Source organism: Auxenochlorella protothecoides (assembly GCF_000733215.1).
Source record: "Auxenochlorella protothecoides strain 0710 unplaced genomic scaffold scaffold43, whole genome shotgun sequence".
NCBI lineage: Eukaryota > Viridiplantae > Chlorophyta > Trebouxiophyceae > Chlorellales > Chlorellaceae > Auxenochlorella > Auxenochlorella protothecoides.
In genome coordinates this window covers 64,913-81,028 of record NW_011934226.1, presented here as the reverse complement: position 1 = coordinate 81,028, position 16,116 = coordinate 64,913, and the positions used below count along the sequence as shown (strand labels likewise).

Genomic DNA, 16,116 nt, shown 5'->3' with positions numbered 1-16,116 from the left:
ATTTCCAGCGCAATCAGGGCATTGCACCTCACGCTGTCACCGCTCACTCCTCACGCTCACTCCTCGGCCGCCCGGCGGTGCGGCGTATACAGGGGCAGGCGGTCGGCGGCCTCGGCGCGAGCCTGGCGCACCGCCGTCCAGTAGAGCGCGATGGAGGCCAGCGCCGCGCCCAGGAACAGACGGTTGAACCAGGCGTTGAAGGCGTCCAGGGGCAGGTCGGCGGTGCCCTCGCTGCCGCTGCCGCCGAGCGCGGCGGTCACCGCCGCGCGGTGGGCCGGCGCCAGCTGGCGACGCAGGAGCAGGAGGGTGGACACCGCGTGGAAGCCCAACAGCTCGGTGAGGAGGAAGACGGGGGGCGCGGCGCGGCGCGCGCCGGTCAGCCAGCTCAGCGCGCGCTGCGCGTTGAGCAGGAAGCCGCGGAGGGAGGTGACGGAGATGGCCGCCACGAAGGCCAGCGTCATGTACTGTTTTTGCACGAGGGAGGGGTGAAGAAAGGGGAATGGGGGGGGTGAGGGGATGGGCAGGCGGGCATGCGCCCTGGCGGCTGCTCAGATGAGCGATGGGGGGGAGGCTCATGGCGTAGGATTGGCAGCATGGCGGCAGCATTGGGGGGCCATCCTGCCCAGAATCCGCATGCAAATGTTGGAGTAGCGGAGCACAGGCAAGTGGCAAGAAAAAGTCAGACATTCCGCGGGGAAACTCTCCATATGATACCCCGTCGACCATCGCCTGCCCCCCTCTTAACACACACACACACAATCCTACCTGGGAGAGGATGTGGGTGTCCACCTGCACCGCCCCGCGCGTGAGCACCCCGACCGCGACCCTGACCAGGGTGCCCACCGGGTCGGCCCCACGCCCCGGCTCGCCCCACAGCAGGCTCCTGGCCGCCGCCAGCATGCGGTACACGCAGTACAGCGACAGCAGGTAGCCCAGCGCATTGCGGGCGTGGCCGGAGGCCGTGCGCGCGCGTGCCGCACGGCGGCGCTCGCGCCGCAGCTCGGCCGCCTCGGCGCGCAGCGCCGACACCAGCGACTCCAGCGCGCCCGCCTCGGCGCGCAGCGTGCCCAGCGCGCGCTTCCCCGGTCCCGGGCGCAACGCGCCCGACACCCAGCGCACGAGCGAGTGCCCCGACGCGGGGCTGGACGCCGTGCCCGCCGCACCGCCGGCCAGGACGTCGCCCGCCTCTGCCGCGCAGCCGCACTCCAGGACCTCGATGCGGCGCCGCTTGTCGGCCAGCGCGGCGCGCGCGGCGGCAAGTCGCTCCTCCCCCACCGCCACCTCCCCGCTCTCCACGGGGCGGATGAACAGGGAGATGTAGGTGTAGGGCAGGGTGACGGAGCCGTAGCCGGAGAGCACGGCCACGAGGACCACGCCCAGCGCACCGACGCGCGCGACGATGGGGAGGAGGAGGCCGGCACGCTGGGCGCGCTGGGCCTCGGACCCGCCGGGCACCAGCCGGCCCAGCCGCCAGAAGGCCAGGAGGAAGAGGAGGGTGAGCAGGAGGGCGAGGGCGAGGGCTGGCGGGCCGGGGAGGCGGCGCCGGGCCAGGCGCAGCGTGTGATACAAGGGCAGGACCAGGAGGAGGAGGAGGAGGAGCAGGGCCAGGTCCGCGCGCCACACCAGGATCCTAAGCCTGCGTTGGGTTGTTGCACGCAGGAGGATGAGGGGGTTCGTTGGAGGTGTGAGCGGCCATGGAAGAGGCGGTGTACTGTTGCCCGGGGAAACAGATGGCAGCAAGAGGGTGGTGCGCTGCCGACGAGTTGCACAGAGAGGTCAACAACAACTCAACAGTCTCAGCGATCCAGGTCGGCGGCCACAGTGGGACAGCCAGAGCACGACGCTCACCCTGGGTTCAGCACGTCCAGGACCTCGCAGAGCAGGAGGAAGAGCTGGTGGGAGGACAGGGCAAACACGCCCGCGAACAGGGCGTGCTGGGCCCTGTCCAGGCCCCCACCCACGCCGTCGCCGCTGCGCTCGAGGTAGGTCCATCCCCCCCAGAAGAGCAGTGCCCCGGCGCTGAAGGCCAAGACCAGGTCAAGCAGCATGCCAGGTGGGGGAGGGACCCCCACGGGGGTACCAGCGCTGGGGCCCGACACCGGGTAGGGGCAGGCTGGAGGTCATCAAAGGAGGGCTGGAGGTGCGGGCATGGCCGCGATGCGATGAATTTCCGGGACACGAATTGGTAACATGGGGATTGGCGCATTTCCTGGGACGCATGGATCGGGCAGGCAGGTAACCACGCACAGACGTGTCGCGATTCCGGAAGGTTCAAACTTGTCGCTGCCGGTCTGGATGATGCCTCCGCTGGAGGGTCCTGTGCCCCCGGGCGCCTGATCCATGCACAGCAAGTTTGCAGACGAACACCCGCACCTCCGCCCCCCCCCTCCTACATCCAAGTCCATGTTGCGGGTGTGTGCAGACTCTTCAAGGTGGCAGGAGAGCAGTGCAGGCAGTATTCCTATGCTTGAGTTCCAGGTGTGGCAGGGGATGGGCCTCAGCACCTTGGACTATGATCTACCCGGCGGGCTCACACCATCATGCCCTTGTGGTACAGGTCCAGCAGCGACAGGCAGATCTCCACCCCGATGAGGATGATGATGATCCACTCCAGCGATGTGGACTGCAGTACGGGTGCGGCAGGCGGGCGGTCGGGGGGCTGGGGACGGGGCATGCAGCCGTGGTGTCTGGCTCGGATGCAGGTCTCGACGGGGCAGCCTGTGTGCTGGCATGCGCCGCTCCAGCTGCACAGCAGTATCTGCGGCGTGTCCTGGCCCTGGTGAAACCGCACTCCTGCAGGGTAGCTGCGACCCTGCTCAAGCAACAACCGCCGCTGCAACCCAGACCTTGCCTTGCGGTCCTGGAAGATCTCTAGGAAGTACTTCAGGTTGTCCTGCACCAGGTTGAGCTTCATGTCCAGGGTCTTGAATCGCGCATCCATCTCCAGCTCGGAGCGCAGGTAGTCCCAGATGCGGCCATACTGCACATACTTCCAGGCGATGTCATACCTTGGCATGGGCAGGTGGGGAGGGGGAGGCGTGCGTCTTGCGGAGGGCAGAGTGTGTGGGTGCAAGGGTGTGAGGGGTGGGGTGCTCCGGAGGTATGCAGTCCGACGGGGCGTGGGCATGTTGCTGGGATCCCTGAGGCCCAGGGATCCCCGACAGCATAGATGCCGCTTGGGTCTCCGGGTGGCCAGGGCCGGTTCCATGCCAGATTGCACCGATGCCTCAGCTCGCCGCCCGTCCTACCCCTTCCTCACTCCACAAACAACACCCCCGCCCACCTCTCGTTCACCCCCAGCTTGGTGATGATGTCGGTCATGATGACGTTGTTCTCGGCCACCAGGCGCAACAGCTCCTGCGCGTTGATCTTCTTCAGATTCAGCGTCTCCTTCATCTCCTTGTTGATCTGGGTGAATTGCCCCAGCATGCGCTCCACGTGGGAGCTGTAGTAATCCAGGGCCACAGACTGGGCCAGCACCTGGGAGATGACCTGTGGCACAGTGGGTGGGTAGCCGTGCTGGGCATTGTGTGGATGCACGCCGGGTGAGATCGGGACAGGAGGACTCCCCAGCAGCGTGGAAACTTCCATCTGGGAGTCGAGGGCGCTGGGTGCGCAGAATGTGACCAGCGGCGGGCTTGAAGCGATTTTCATCTGTATGCAAACCCGCTGTTCGTGCCTGGATGTTCTTCAGGTCGAGCTGCTGCAACCTGATGCGCTCCGGGGTGAGCTGGCTCCAGGTGGGGAGCTGGGAGGCGACGGACAGTGTGTACTCTGCAGTGCAATGTGCTTGGAAAGGCTGAGCCATGAGGTGATCAGGCACTATCAGGTGTGGCCCCATGCCGGCATCCACCCCCCCCCCCCCCCCGATTGGGGGATCACTGCCCGGAAGGGCGCAGGGGGGTTTGCTCCCTCCAAGTGAACACACCACTGCGCCCCCGGTGCAGCCCGCCTCCCATTCCCACCAAGCAAGCCCTGCACCTTCATTGTACGGGCGCTCGGCTGCGGGGGTCGGGTCGCCCGCCACGGACCGGCAGGCGGAGAGCCAGCGATCTCGCTCGGGGAGCTGCGAGTTGCCGATGAGGACCACGGAGCCGTAGGGGAAGGCCACGATGTAGGGTCCATGCTGGATCCCCTGTACGGGCAGGGCGTAAAGCAGGAGTGGGGTGAGTGGTGACTGCACGCCTGAATACTCCGACGACTTCTGCACTCATGAAGTCACAGCCAGCCATTGTACAACCTGTTGGGCAGGGTCTTGCTCGTCCCACCTGCTCCTCGGCCGTGTCGGGGTCTAGACTCTGGTGTGGTCCCAGCAGGAGGGCGCCACGGTGCATGGCACTGAAGCACCCCTGAAACTCAGGCTTGGAGTGCAGGGCGGAGACGTCGATGGTCGCTCCAATGTACGTAGCTTCAACCCGGTAATTCTGCCGAGTGACCAGGCGGTTCACATCCCGGCTCGCTGGGTGAGCGTTCTGGGCCAGGCTCTCAGGACCGGAGGTGGAGGCGTCAGGGGCCGGAGGGCTGGGGGAGGCGCTGCCGGGGCTGGCCGATGCCGTCACATCCCGCGCCGAGGTCCATGCTGCCGGCAATGGCCTGGCATGCAGACTGTGGCTGCTGGATTGCTGGCGGGCGATCGAGCTCAGGGAGCCCAGTAACCGCGCAGTGCGAAGCATGGAGAGTGGCACCTCAAGCACAGGTCAGCACATGAAGGGGTCGGCGGACGCACCGGCTGTGCGCCTCGATGAAGGATGTCGTATCTTGTCAGTGGTGATACCAGAGAACAAAAGTGGATGCTCCTCCGCTTGGATCGCACTTCTTAAATGGGGACTCCCTGCGATCGCTATTCTGTGGCGCCCTGAGAGATGTCCCCCGGTGACAGTTCGGCACCCCAGTCGATAACCTGCGCCGAATACCAGGCGGCACCCACAGCCCCACCACTCCCTTACGATGAGGACATGATTATGCATCGATTCTCCACCTGACCAGGAGGTCCTCCGCGATGGATGATGAACTCGAGCTGGAGCTGGAGCTGGCCGAGGCATATGACGGAGGTGGGTGTGGGTGCACATCTGTTCAGAAGTAGTGTGAAACAAATTACTGGAACATAATTCCATCCACAATATTCTTTGTCGTTTCCGACTCTCAGAGGAGCTAGACTACGGCGAGGATGATGAGGCTGAGCCTGCAATCCCCTCCCACCCCTCGACAAAAGCATCAAAGTCCTCGAAGGAGCCCCAGGTGCGCATAGAGTCTGACATCAAGACATTCATCCTGCCCAAGCGCATGTACCGGGGTACCCAAGACACGCACCAGCTCCCCCACCTTGTCCTCCAGGTTAAAGATGTGGCACACGCCTACCAAGACGACCCAAGGGCTGGAAACCGGGGAAGGTCGCACACCTCCACATCCAGGACTACCGATGCAAGAGATCCCGACTCCAGGTCCCGCCGGCGCAGTCGAGACGACAGAGGGACGCGAACTGGATGCCAGCCGCGGGGGCAGCGCTCGCCATCCAAGGCGCAAGGTGCGCTGGGCACGTGGCGGCTGCCTCCACCGTAGGACACTTGACTGACAACGGGAGCCTCAGCGGCTTTGCTCCTTTTCATGGGGAGTTTCTGCTGGCGATGCGTGCATTCTGGCAAGTCTGGCTCGTTCTTGACACGGCCTCGCACCCTGCTGGCCGGCCTCGCAGATCTGGAAAAATATGAGGGGGCGCTGCCATCTCCCTTCCTCCCACCTGGAATTCTGGCGGGGCCAGGCCACCCTCCGCCCCCCTCAGGCATGACCTCCTCTCGCCCTGGAGGGAATGCTCCAGTGGCGCCCAGCCATCCACCGCCGCAGCCCATGGTAGAGTACCAGGGACTTGATGGGAGTATAGTTGGCAGACCGGCGAGGCTGGTGTGCCGATCCCGAGGGAGCCCTTGTCCCCATCCACAGTTGCTACCGGCATGCCCTGTTCTGCCCTGCATCAACTGGCAGCCTCTCCTGCCCTCCGCAGGGTTCCACATACCCGATGGGCATGATGGGCGCCATGCCCTCCCCACACCCCATGGCGCTGATGCACCAGGCGCTGCTGCTGCAGCAGCAGCAGCGCCAGCAGCACATGCTGGCTTCAGGCTTCAGGGGTGGCGATGGTGCTCCCGGCTTCCGACAGGGGCAGCCGCCGCCACCCCCCCTCCCCCCTGGCTTCAGCGTGCCGCCTTCAAACCCTTGCCAGCACATGGCGGGCCCCAAGCCGCCTCCTCCCCCGGCGGGACCTGCACACCCCCCAGGCCCCAGGGAGGAAGCGGCGCAGAGACCGCCCAGGCCCCTGGATCGAGTGCAGGGGCCCCCCTTCCAGCCCCAGCAGCAGTGGCAGGCGCGGCCACATTCCGGCAGCGGACCCAGGCCGCCCCCCCCCGGCGTGCCAGGGGTGAGCCACCGGCTGGGCTCGGCGCAGGGGGCCTCTGTGCGAGGAGCCATCAGGCGGGAGGGCGCGGCATCCGCAGTGCCGCCGCCGTCGGGGCCGCCGCCCGAGGAGGAAGCAGGAGAGGGCGAGCAGGAGAGGAAACGGCGGCGACTGGAGGAGATTGCGAAGGCCCGGGCAGCTCAGGAGGCGGAGAACAAGAGGTTGGCCGAGGAGAGACGGAAGCGTCTGGAGGCGCGCCAGGCTAGCCAGCCCAGTCACGCTGAGGTGTGTGTGCGCTGAGGGATCGGGGAGGGAGGCAAGGGGAGGAAGGACAGGGGGGTTGAATACACAGTCTGAACGCTGAGCCATGATGCCTTTGGCTGGAGGCTCCCTTACATGTGCGAAGAGTGACACCTCTGACCTCATCCTCCCCCTCTGTGCGCAGCCTGCCGCGCAGTCGAGCATGGCCCGGCAGATGGAGGCTCTCAGGAGGAAGATCCAGGCCGAGGAGGCGCGCCTGGCAGCGGCGAAGGCGGCAGCAGCCAGCGCGCAGGGCGGGGCAGGGCGGCCTGGCGTTGATGAGCGCGGGGTCGGTGCCCCAGACAGGCCAGTGGCTTCCAGCAAGGATGCTCCAGACGGGACCCCAGGCGCCCAGCCAGGAGCAGGCATGCTGGAAGCCAGCTCGGAGAAGGGCAGGGAACTGGGCGGCAATGGCGAGAGTAAGGGTCTTCGAGGAGGGGTCGTCAGCGGCGGTGGCAGCCCCGGTGCCCCCACAAGTCAGGAGGACGACCTGCAGATCACGTTGACGCAGTGATCACAGCTAGCCTGCATGCAGCTCCAGGTATTGCGGCCGGGCATGGAAGGGAGTGGGGTGGGGGGGGGGGGGACTGATCATGCTCGTGGGCTTCAGCCAGAGCCCTTCCCAGGTCCCAGGTATTCGCTCAGTGGGCCAGTGCTGCGCCCCCTCTCCTGCTTTAAACCGGCTCAGGTTTTCATGCACTGTCCTGGGCTGAGTTCACGCCCTGAACAGCTAATGATACATGTGCGATGTTGCAAACGTGACCCCAGAAACTCATGTCATTCCTTTATCTGTGACCCTACGCCCCCGTATTCATTTGACAACCTGTGCAGCGCCTTCAAGAACAGGACATGACCTGCTGTCAAGCTTTGGCAGCTTTGTAAGATCTCAGTACACCGTCCAGCGGGCACAATCTCCTGCAGGGGATGGGGGGACCCGAACACCTCGCTTCCCCAAGAGGATAATATTGCGATATGCACACCGCGATGGATGGCACGGGATGATGGTGCGGCAACCCTCGACCATCAACGTATACAGCTCGTTTTATCAACATTTTTAAGCTTACTCAACCGATAGAAGCATCGACATGCAGGCGGTCACGTCCACTCGCGCTTTCACCCCGGCTGTCGCGACACAGCGTCATGCCCGGCGACAGGTGACCGTCCAGGCGCTGTCGAGGCCTCAGGTGGGCGATAATATGGGGTGGTGGTGCATCGGGGCCTTGTTGAGCCGAGGTGGGCGGTGAAAAGGGGGACGGATCCGGCCAGCATGAGTGCAGGCGGGCCCGATCGCGACATGGAGTTCCCCTCGTTCCACGGTCACCTACCACCCCGCATCGCAGACCGCTGCGGCCTCGGTGCCCATGATCGCCGTGATTCTGGCCGGAACCGCTGCCATGACCCTGGCCCCCGCCGCGCTGGCCGAGGACGTGCGGACCACCAGCGCCCCGGAGGGCGTGCGCAAGGTGGTCTGCGCCTCCAACCCCACCTCCAAGCTCTGCCTGGAGGGGTCGTACAAGAGGGGCCAGGCCCCTTCCCTGAAGAACTAAAGCTGAAGATCGCGCCAGCCTCCTCATCTGCCCTCGCTGTACAGGGGAGGGGAGGGTGCACTGGGCCTCCTGATTTTGTGCAGCTCTCGATTGTAACAGAGGGAGAAGCATGGAGGCGGGCGTTTGCAGAGTGCAGAGCCATTGTCGGGCATGCAGACCCACAAGCGCTGCAAGGAGGGGTGGTAAAAGGCTGGACCAGGGAACAATCTGGCAGGGGCATCGTGCCGCACTTTGGCACACCACCCGCAGATGCCATTAGCGCTCGCACCGGCACGCGTCAGCCCAGCACACGCAGCGCCGCCGCCACCTCGTCCCTGGTCAGCACGCTGGCCGGGTCCAGGGTGCCCTCCGGGAACTCCCTGGCCAGCAGGTCCTCCAGCTGCCCAAGGGCCTCCGCGACGTTCCCCGCGATGGGGCCGGCGAGCGCCGACCGGCTGCCTCCATCCGGCAGCGAAGCCCTCAGCGCGGTCGCAGCCTCCGGCAGCACGCCCGCCAGCGCGCCTCGCAGGCGCTGACTCAGCTCCGCCACCCGCTCCGGGGACGCAAAGGCCTGTAGAGTGTGGTGTGATGCGATGGGGTGGGGGGGTGCTGTTCGGGAGAGCAGGCGGGGCACCAGGCAGGCATGGTGCCGAGACAGCCTGGGTAATGATTCCATCCAGCTCGCTGCCGGCTTGTTTGCTCTGGACCCAGGCGCCGGCGACGCAGAGCAGGGACCTTTCTGTAACTTGAACAGCAGGCAGGCCAGGCATCTCTCTGACCCCCGAGTTATTCTCCATTCTCCAACTTCCTGCTCACCAGTTGGTGCAAGGGCTTGGTGCCCACGGCCGCCTCCTTGTCCGCCCCCGCACCGCCCGCAGGCGCGGCCGGCACCTTGCCCGCGGCCGCCGCCTTGCTCATGAAGGACAGCGCCGGCTCCACCGCCAGCTTGGTCACGGACATGATGAAGGACTCGCAGCTGAACTTGAGTTCTCGCTCCAGCTCCTGGGTGGAAGGGGTGCGTTGATGGGTACTGGACATGCATCACGGGTAGCTGCGGCCGGTGACGCAGGGTCCAGAGGTGGGCCCCCTCACCCTCAACCCCATGCCCCAGTCCCAAACCCCTTGTAAACACGCCAACACCATAGCCTGCCCACCTTCTTGGCGTCGAACCGGCTCTCCAGCAGGCGCGGCGCGCCGCGGCTCATCAGCTGGAGCACCGCGTTGCTGGAGGAAAGCGTGAAGAGTGGGAGCTGCCCCGAGGCCGCGCGGCGCAGCGTCTCCCGCGTGTGGCTAAAGTCCAGGTCGCGCTGCACCACGGCGAAGGTGGTGGGGTGGCGCACGGCGCCCTCGCGCAGGGCCAGCAGCTGGGACACACCGAAGAGCTGGGCCTGGAGGGGGGTGCACCCGGGGAGCTGCAAGAGTGGGATGGGGGGGGGGGGGGGAGTTTATCGTGGGTGGGTAGGAAAGGGGGGAATGGTGCACGCGGGGTTGGTGAGGACCCCCCCAGTCAGCGCTTGCGCATGGTCGCTCTCCCATGCCTCCAGCCCCTCCTGGGACCACCACCTCAGGATTCCATTCACGCTGTCCTCAATTTCCATCGCTCCTCACAACTCCTGCCTTGACTTCCACCACATCTCCAGAGCAACCCCACTCCCCATCTCTACCTTGGCCACAGCGCGGCTGCCGGCAAGGACGGCGAGCGTGGCGGCGGCCAGCGCCTCGTGCGCCAGCCCCGCGAAGATGCGCGCGTCCAGGCGCGGCGCCAGCTGGCCCAGCAGCGCCAGCGTGGCGGAGCCGGGGGGATACTGGCGCGCAGCCGGCGGGCCCGCTGGTGGTGTGCTTGAGTCTGTTGGCGGGTCCCCATTGCCTTTGGCGACTCCTTCTGGGCTGACAGACTCTGACGCTCCGTCCGCCTGCATCGCTCTGCCGGCCGCTGCGTCACCCCCCTGCACCGCCCTGGCCACCCCTCCCTGCCCCCTTCCATCCAGCGAATAGTAGCCGTCAAAGTCGGTGGGCACCGCGGCGTGCCCCGCCACACGCTCGCGGATGAAGGCCTGCGCGCGGAAGGTCAGGCGCTCGCGCACGTCGGCGAGCACGCGGCGGAAGGTGGGCGCCACCAGTTCGTCGGCCGGCGCGGCGCCGCCGCCGCGCGTCTCCGCCGCCGCGGCCGCCGCCGCGTCGGCCGCCGTGCAGAGCGCGTCCAGCGCTTGCTCGGCCACGACGCGCGGCCTCAGCGCGTCGTAGGCGCGCTGCGCCAGCGGCTCGACCAGCCTCCCCAGCGCGTCGCGCTGCGCGCTGGCGGGGAAGAAACGGCGGAACAGCGCGGCCTCCTCGCGGCACAGCCGGCGCAGCAGCACGTCGGCGGCTGCAATTTGCTCGCCCGGTGGCAGGCCCGCCCCCCGGGCCAGCGCAGCGTACACCACTGGCGCCAGCACCACCAGGCGCGCGCCGCAGTAGGAGCCCTGGCAATCGGAGAGGAGGCGCGCGTACTCGGGCCGGGAGCCCGCGCGCGCCTCCACGCCCGCCAGCAGCGGGCCCAGCGCCGGCTCGGCCACCGCGCGGAAGCGCACTGCCGCCAGCGCCTCCACGCCCTCGTCGGTGGAGGGGCACGGGCTGGCGGCGGAGGCCGGGACGGATTTTGCAGGGGCGTCGTCGGGCGCGTCTGGTGGGGAGGCACCAGCGATCGACGTGCCGCCGGGGGCGTCCGAAGCCACCGCGCCTTCCGCGGCGCCCGCCCCCGCCGCCGCCTCTTCGGATGCGCTGGCCCGCCTCGACGCCGCCGCTCTGCCCTCGCCGGCCCCCTCCACGCCGCCGCTCCTCGCCGCGCGCTCCGCGACGGCGGCCGCGGAGGCGGCGCGCAGCGCGCCCGCGACGCGCGCCCTCAGCGCACTCAGCGTGCGCGCCTGGAGCTGGCGCAGGCGCGCCGCCGCGGCCGCGGCGCCGGCCCAGTGTGGGCGTGCGGCCAGGAAGGCCAGAGCGTCGTCCAGGCGGGCCAGCAGGCCGGCGGGGTCGGGGGAGGCGGCGGCCGAGGCGGCCTCCAGGCCCAGCCGCTCCAGGTCGTCGAAGCGGGCGAGGCGGGCGCGGAGGGCGGAGGCCAGGGCCTCGCGCTCGGAGCGCTGCGCCTCCAGCTCCTCGCACCGCGCCGCCAGCGGCGCGCCCGCGGCCGACACGCCGGCGTGGCCCGCGCCCAGCGCGGCGCAGGCCGCCGCCAGCGCCTCGCACGACTCCAGCACGCCGGCGCAGGCCGCCAGGTGCCCCGCCAGCTCGGCCTGGTAGGTGCCGAAGCGGGCGGCGGTCTCGCGCCCGCGCGCCGCCTCCAGCTCTGACAGCCAGGCGTAGAAGTCGGAGGAGTGCTGCAGCACGACGTCGCGGGCGGGGGCGGGCGCCGCGGCGTCGACCCCGGCGCGCGGCGAGGCGGGCCAGGAGGGCGAGGAGGGGGTCGGCGGGGCCGCGGGCTCACGCCCCTCCGCCTCTCTGGCGAGCACCTGCAGAGGCCGGCGGATGGGGAAGGGATCCAGAGGCAGGGGCCTGGACCGGCGCAGGACACCCCGGGGAGGGAAGGGGGGATTGCTATTGGGCTGGCCTGAGTCGTGCAGTTGCCCCTCACCCCATGGAGCATGGCTTGGTGGAGCACCAGAAAATCACGCACCACGTCGGGGACCGGACGCTGGGAGCAGGCGGCACCCAGAGCGGCGACAGCAGCCTGCTGCTCCTCTGTCAGGACGGCCAGACGCTCCCACTTGCTGCCCTGTGGGAAGGGTGAGAGAACGGATGCCTATGCGCACTGCTCCAGTGGGATCGTGGCCAGCGCGCACAGGTATCTCCCGACATCACTCGCCCCGATCACACGCGTACCACACTCTGTCCATGTCCGTATCTCGACGGTCCACTCGATAATGAGGAGGACATGGCGAGAGCTTAACCTCCCCCGCGCAGTGGCCGGGGCCGGCTCGATCACCCCCCGGCCCAGTATTCTGGCCGCAGCCCCTCGGACTGATCTTTTCTGAACTTATCACTGCTGAAAGTGATCGAGAATAATCTAATGAAAGCCTTGGATTGGCGCTGCGAGTATCTGTTGTCAATGCACCTCGCTCCGTTTACAAGGTACGCGCATCCAGCTTGGCCGGACTCGATCCCTCCACCGGCCCGACTTTGCATTTTACCTCTCCCTTCCGAGGCACCCGCCCCCACTTCCCAAATTCTGCCCATGCTGGACACAGATGTGACTCACAACACTCGCCTCATGAACAAGCTGGCCAGCAACCACATCTAGAGCATGAGAATCACTCGTCCGGTTGGCTGGGCTCAGGCTTCTCCTTCTCTGGGTCCTCCTCATCTGGGTCCTTCTTGGGGTTTTTCTTCTTCTGCGAGCAAGCCATGCATTGCATATGTTGGAGTAAGAGATACAGAGCGAGACCAATGTACCGCTCTGCAAGCAAATAAACCACTGTCATGAGCATGCATCACCCGGCCTTACCTCCTCTTCCTCCTCCTCATCAGGGAGCTCCGGGTCACCCGGCAATGGCTTTGGCAGCGGTGTGTCCAGCTGTGGCGGTGGGAGGTGAAGCATTCCTTCAGTAGAAGTGGTAGTAGCAAAAGGCCAATACCCATGGTTCAATGCCGGGCCCCTACTCCCTCATCCCGCTTTGCAGCGAGGTCTTGCAAGTGATTCGCACCCAGTGGTATGGACTTACCTTCTCAAACTCGGGGAAGATGTCGGGCCGACGACTGGGCTGGGGAGTCAGCCATTCCTGGATGTCGGAGACATAGGATTGGTTGCCCATGCAGGGTTGCCCTCCAACACCAAGCTCTCCAGGCACCATCAACCAGCACGCCACCCGTCAGACACCCTGCGCCTACTTGTGGGAAGTCGATAGGTGACCTCTCCTTCTCTGTCTCTGGCTCAGGGTAGGTAGCCTTCACGATCAAGCCTGCTGGGGTACACCGCGAGACCCTGCGAGCAACAGCCGCAGTTGAAGTCCTCAGCCGTGCACGTTGTGGGTGCATGGATGTGAATGCATGCGTTTCGCATTGTCGGAATGGGATGCTGTGCTGCATGCAGACACTCATGGTGCTCTGCATGGCCGGATGCCCGGTGTCGGTAGTAGAGACCCGCGAGGGGGTGGCGCCGTTCCAGAGGAATATCCAACTACACACTGTCGATACACACGTTCATGCTGCGCGCCGGTGTTTGATGATGGCATCATTCGCCATCGCGGAGCGGACATGCATTGTCGCAATCACTGCTCTCACCGAACAGGGTGAGACGTCTATGGCGCAGCACCCAGAGCATGGAATGTGGATTAGCTTCAGGTAACATGTTCACATGGAAGGATGCATTGAAACACGAAGAAACCCGCGAATTCCGAGCCAAAACCGCCTATCATGAGATGCAGGCAGCGCTTCGACTCGAGATCAGGGCTGAAGCAGATGCTCAGCTCTGGCGCCGCTTTTTCGCCGACCCCGACGGCGTAGCCTTGGCCTTCTTGCGTGTCGTATGCCCAGCCGTGTCGGCGGCGCGGTCCCCACCCCCGCTTGCCTTTATGATCGGCACATTGGCCATTTGGAAGAGGACCTGGGCGTTTGGTGGTAGGATGGCAGCAGGACAGTGTGAGCATCTCGGCAGCGTTCCCTGGTCTCACCATCAAGCAAGACCTGAGAGCCATCAGGGGCCCCATCGCGCAGGCACCAAACCACTCACGTTCTGCATCCAGGACACGTAGACGAGCACCAGCAGCGCACTGCTCGCCAGCACCAGGGTCGCGTAAACCCTGCCCGCCGCCGCGACGTCAGGCGTGGCCTCCAGCAGCGTCCAGAGCGGCCGGCCTCGGAGCCAGGCCCAGGCCCTGAAGGCGGCCGCCGCCGCCAGGGCCACCCGCAGCGCCAGAGCGCCCAGCTCCACGCGCAGGCGCCCCAGGTGCGCGCGCTTTCCGGTTCCACGCATGACGGCCACGGCGCGCCAGGCGTGCGCCAGCGCAGCCACGGCACCCAGCTGGTGGTAGGGCAGGAGCACGTACGTCAGGCTGCAGGGGAAGACCTACGGGCCGGTTGGTGGTGGGGGGTTGAGCACTCGATGGCGCTCACTGGCGGCCAAGCGTGTGCATGGGTAGGCAAGCTAGGGTTCCAAGGGTTGCCAGCGACACTCACTGCCCCGCCCAACCTATTGTCAAGCACCCCAAGACCATGAGCTGGTAATTTACGGGTTTTCTACCACATTACAGCGGCGCCTGGCAGCTCTTAGAGCTTCCTACCACCCTCCTTTCCTCGAGCTCACCTTGGCCATGGCCCAGCAAGCCAGGAGGGCGGCATGCTGCAGCAAGACAAAAGGAAAGGGGGGAGCCACCACTCCCGCATGCCTCGTGTACATGATGAGGCCGTAGAGCAGGAAGCCGGCGTGTGCGTCGGTCACAGCGCTGAGCCTGGCATCAGCAGTGAAGAGGCCAGCCTCGGAGCTATCGTCGTAGTAGCGGGCGAGCAGCGAGCTCAGGGCCGCGGCAATGGACAGCCCGGCGTGCACGCAGCATGCAATCCTGCGGGACAGAGGGATGGTGGTTTTAAAAACGGCTTTGGACGCTCGGGCGGGTGTGCCCCCAGGCTAGATATGCCCAAGAGGGGCGGCCAGGGGCTGGACCACGGGGTTCCACTTACGCAACCCTCCAGTACCACAACCCATGCCCCGACAATCAGGGCTCAAAACACAGCGCACTGGTGCTGCCATCTGAGCTTGGTGGAGGCGGGGAGTCCAGCGAGCCTCCTGCCCATCAGTCTGGGGAGCACGGAGTGGAGAGCCCAGAAGCTGAGCAGGGCGGTCAGGGTGAATGCAGGGGTGGAGCGCAGGGAGGCCTGCCACTCCGCCTCCTGGGCGGGCGGCAACCACAGGGCGTTAGAATCCATTTGTAGAGTCCGTCAAGGGTACTATAGTCCTGTAGAGGGAGGCAATGCGACGTGATCTCAGTCTGATCGGTGGGTGTCCCGTCGACCACCTGGGCAGCACTTGGACCGTCGGGGCTTAAGGTCTTCGCAGGCAAGGAGCCGGCTCGGCTTCAATTTACATGCAATCCTTGCAGTCCTCCGAGGCCAACACCGCCGTGTTCCTCTGGCTTGCGATGTCGCATGTGCCCCACCCATGCATGTCTGAGGGGCCCCGGTAGGCGCGCGCGCGCGAGGAGATCCGGAGCTGAATGGGAGACGAGGGAATCCATAGCGTCTTTCTCCAGAGTTTAAGCTGTCTTCCGCCCGGTTCCCTCACGCCGCCCACCTCTGACCTCCCGAGAACTCGCCCTTTGAGTGTCATCGTCACAGGAGGAGCATTGGGCACACGTCACTTGTCATCCACGTTCAGCATGGCAAACTTGTTCTGCACCTTGGTGACGACCACCTTCTCGGTCACCACCTGCTTCCCAGGGAGGCCCGCAGCGGGGGCAGCCTGGGATGGGACGGCGAGGGGGCTGAAGTCAAGGCTGACTGCCTGTGCGCGATCTTGACGCCACACAATCAATGCACCAAGTACCGAGTCCACAAATTGTTCCCATTCCACCCGATACCATGGAGCAGGCCCACTTCCCCGCCCCACCTGTGCAGGGGCAGTGCTGCTGTGGGCGCCGCCACGGCCCGCACCGTCAAACCCCCGACCTCCCCGGGGTCCACGGCCCCGGCCCCCTCGGCCGCCCCAAGCAGGCCTGGTCAGGAAGGGAACGAGTGGGACACGGAGAGGGTGAGGAGAGGAGCGAGACCATCAGCCTTGCAGCATCCACCCCTGCACCTGTGCCACAAGGTCGGGGCACGCCAGGTCAGGCAAGACCGCGGTGCAGCCCACTCACCCGCTGCTGCGCCCTCCGGGGGCGTGCGGCGCGTCCCCGTCCTGCACTGGGGCAGGGCCCGCGTGGCCAGCCACCGCGCCCT

General features: G+C 66.3%; 9 protein-coding genes across 9 annotated transcripts in view; 2 read left to right on the top strand and 7 right to left on the bottom strand.

Moving 5' to 3' along the window:
• Positions 1–56: 56 nt before the first annotated feature.
• On the bottom strand, positions 57–2,048 carry F751_3937 (GPCR-type G protein 2; the record flags this gene model as incomplete). Its single annotated transcript, XM_011399847.1, has 4 exons — positions 57–464; positions 766–1,437; positions 1,624–1,636; positions 1,849–2,048. The coding sequence occupies 4 exons, from the start codon at positions 2,046–2,048 to the stop codon at positions 57–59; spliced, it is 1,293 nt and encodes a 430-aa protein (XP_011398149.1).
• Positions 2,049–2,530: 482 nt separating this feature from the next.
• On the bottom strand, positions 2,531–4,334 carry F751_3935 (hypothetical protein; the record flags this gene model as incomplete). Its single annotated transcript, XM_011399845.1, has 5 exons — positions 2,531–2,687; positions 2,847–3,008; positions 3,284–3,492; positions 3,761–4,135; positions 4,269–4,334. The coding sequence occupies 5 exons, from the start codon at positions 4,332–4,334 to the stop codon at positions 2,531–2,533; spliced, it is 969 nt and encodes a 322-aa protein (XP_011398147.1).
• Positions 3,840–4,100, top strand: F751_3936 (hypothetical protein; the record flags this gene model as incomplete). Its single annotated transcript, XM_011399846.1, has 1 exon — positions 3,840–4,100. One exon carries the CDS (start codon positions 3,840–3,842, stop codon positions 4,098–4,100), a length of 261 nt encoding a protein of 86 aa, XP_011398148.1.
• A 665-nt stretch (positions 4,335–4,999) lies between the features above and the next one.
• F751_3933 (hypothetical protein) lies at positions 5,000–8,235 on the top strand (the record flags this gene model as incomplete). Its single annotated transcript, XM_011399843.1, has 4 exons — positions 5,000–5,051; positions 6,411–6,673; positions 6,834–6,977; positions 8,029–8,235. 4 exons carry the CDS (start codon positions 5,000–5,002, stop codon positions 8,233–8,235), a joined length of 666 nt encoding a protein of 221 aa, XP_011398145.1.
• Positions 5,776–5,931, bottom strand: F751_3934 (hypothetical protein; the record flags this gene model as incomplete). Its single annotated transcript, XM_011399844.1, has 1 exon — positions 5,776–5,931. The coding sequence occupies one exon, from the start codon at positions 5,929–5,931 to the stop codon at positions 5,776–5,778; it is 156 nt and encodes a 51-aa protein (XP_011398146.1).
• A 277-nt stretch (positions 8,236–8,512) lies between the features above and the next one.
• F751_3932 (Conserved oligomeric Golgi complex subunit 3) lies at positions 8,513–12,083 on the bottom strand (the record flags this gene model as incomplete). The annotated part of the gene is made up of 8 exons (XM_011399842.1): positions 8,513–8,785; positions 9,031–9,216; positions 9,369–9,626; positions 9,879–10,042; positions 10,157–10,827; positions 11,437–11,699; positions 11,822–11,962; positions 12,075–12,083. The coding sequence occupies 8 exons, from the start codon at positions 12,081–12,083 to the stop codon at positions 8,513–8,515; spliced, it is 1,965 nt and encodes a 654-aa protein (XP_011398144.1).
• Positions 12,084–12,497: 414 nt separating this feature from the next.
• Positions 12,498–12,998, bottom strand: F751_3931 (hypothetical protein; the record flags this gene model as incomplete). Its single annotated transcript, XM_011399841.1, has 3 exons — positions 12,498–12,578; positions 12,692–12,760; positions 12,909–12,998. 3 exons carry the CDS (start codon positions 12,996–12,998, stop codon positions 12,498–12,500), a joined length of 240 nt encoding a protein of 79 aa, XP_011398143.1.
• Positions 12,999–13,648: 650 nt separating this feature from the next.
• F751_3930 (hypothetical protein) lies at positions 13,649–15,108 on the bottom strand (the record flags this gene model as incomplete). Its single annotated transcript, XM_011399840.1, has 4 exons — positions 13,649–13,789; positions 13,916–14,251; positions 14,489–14,744; positions 14,921–15,108. 4 exons carry the CDS (start codon positions 15,106–15,108, stop codon positions 13,649–13,651), a joined length of 921 nt encoding a protein of 306 aa, XP_011398142.1.
• Positions 15,109–15,535: 427 nt separating this feature from the next.
• Positions 15,536–16,116, bottom strand: part of F751_3929 (putative LIM domain-containing serine/threonine-protein kinase) — a gene marked incomplete at both ends in the record, with an annotated part of 7,791 nt that continues 7,210 nt past the window's right edge. The window contains one exon of the mRNA XM_011399839.1: positions 15,536–15,640. Coding sequence (XP_011398141.1) covers positions 15,536–15,640 — 105 coding nt within the window. The remainder of the gene's footprint in view (positions 15,641–16,116) is intronic.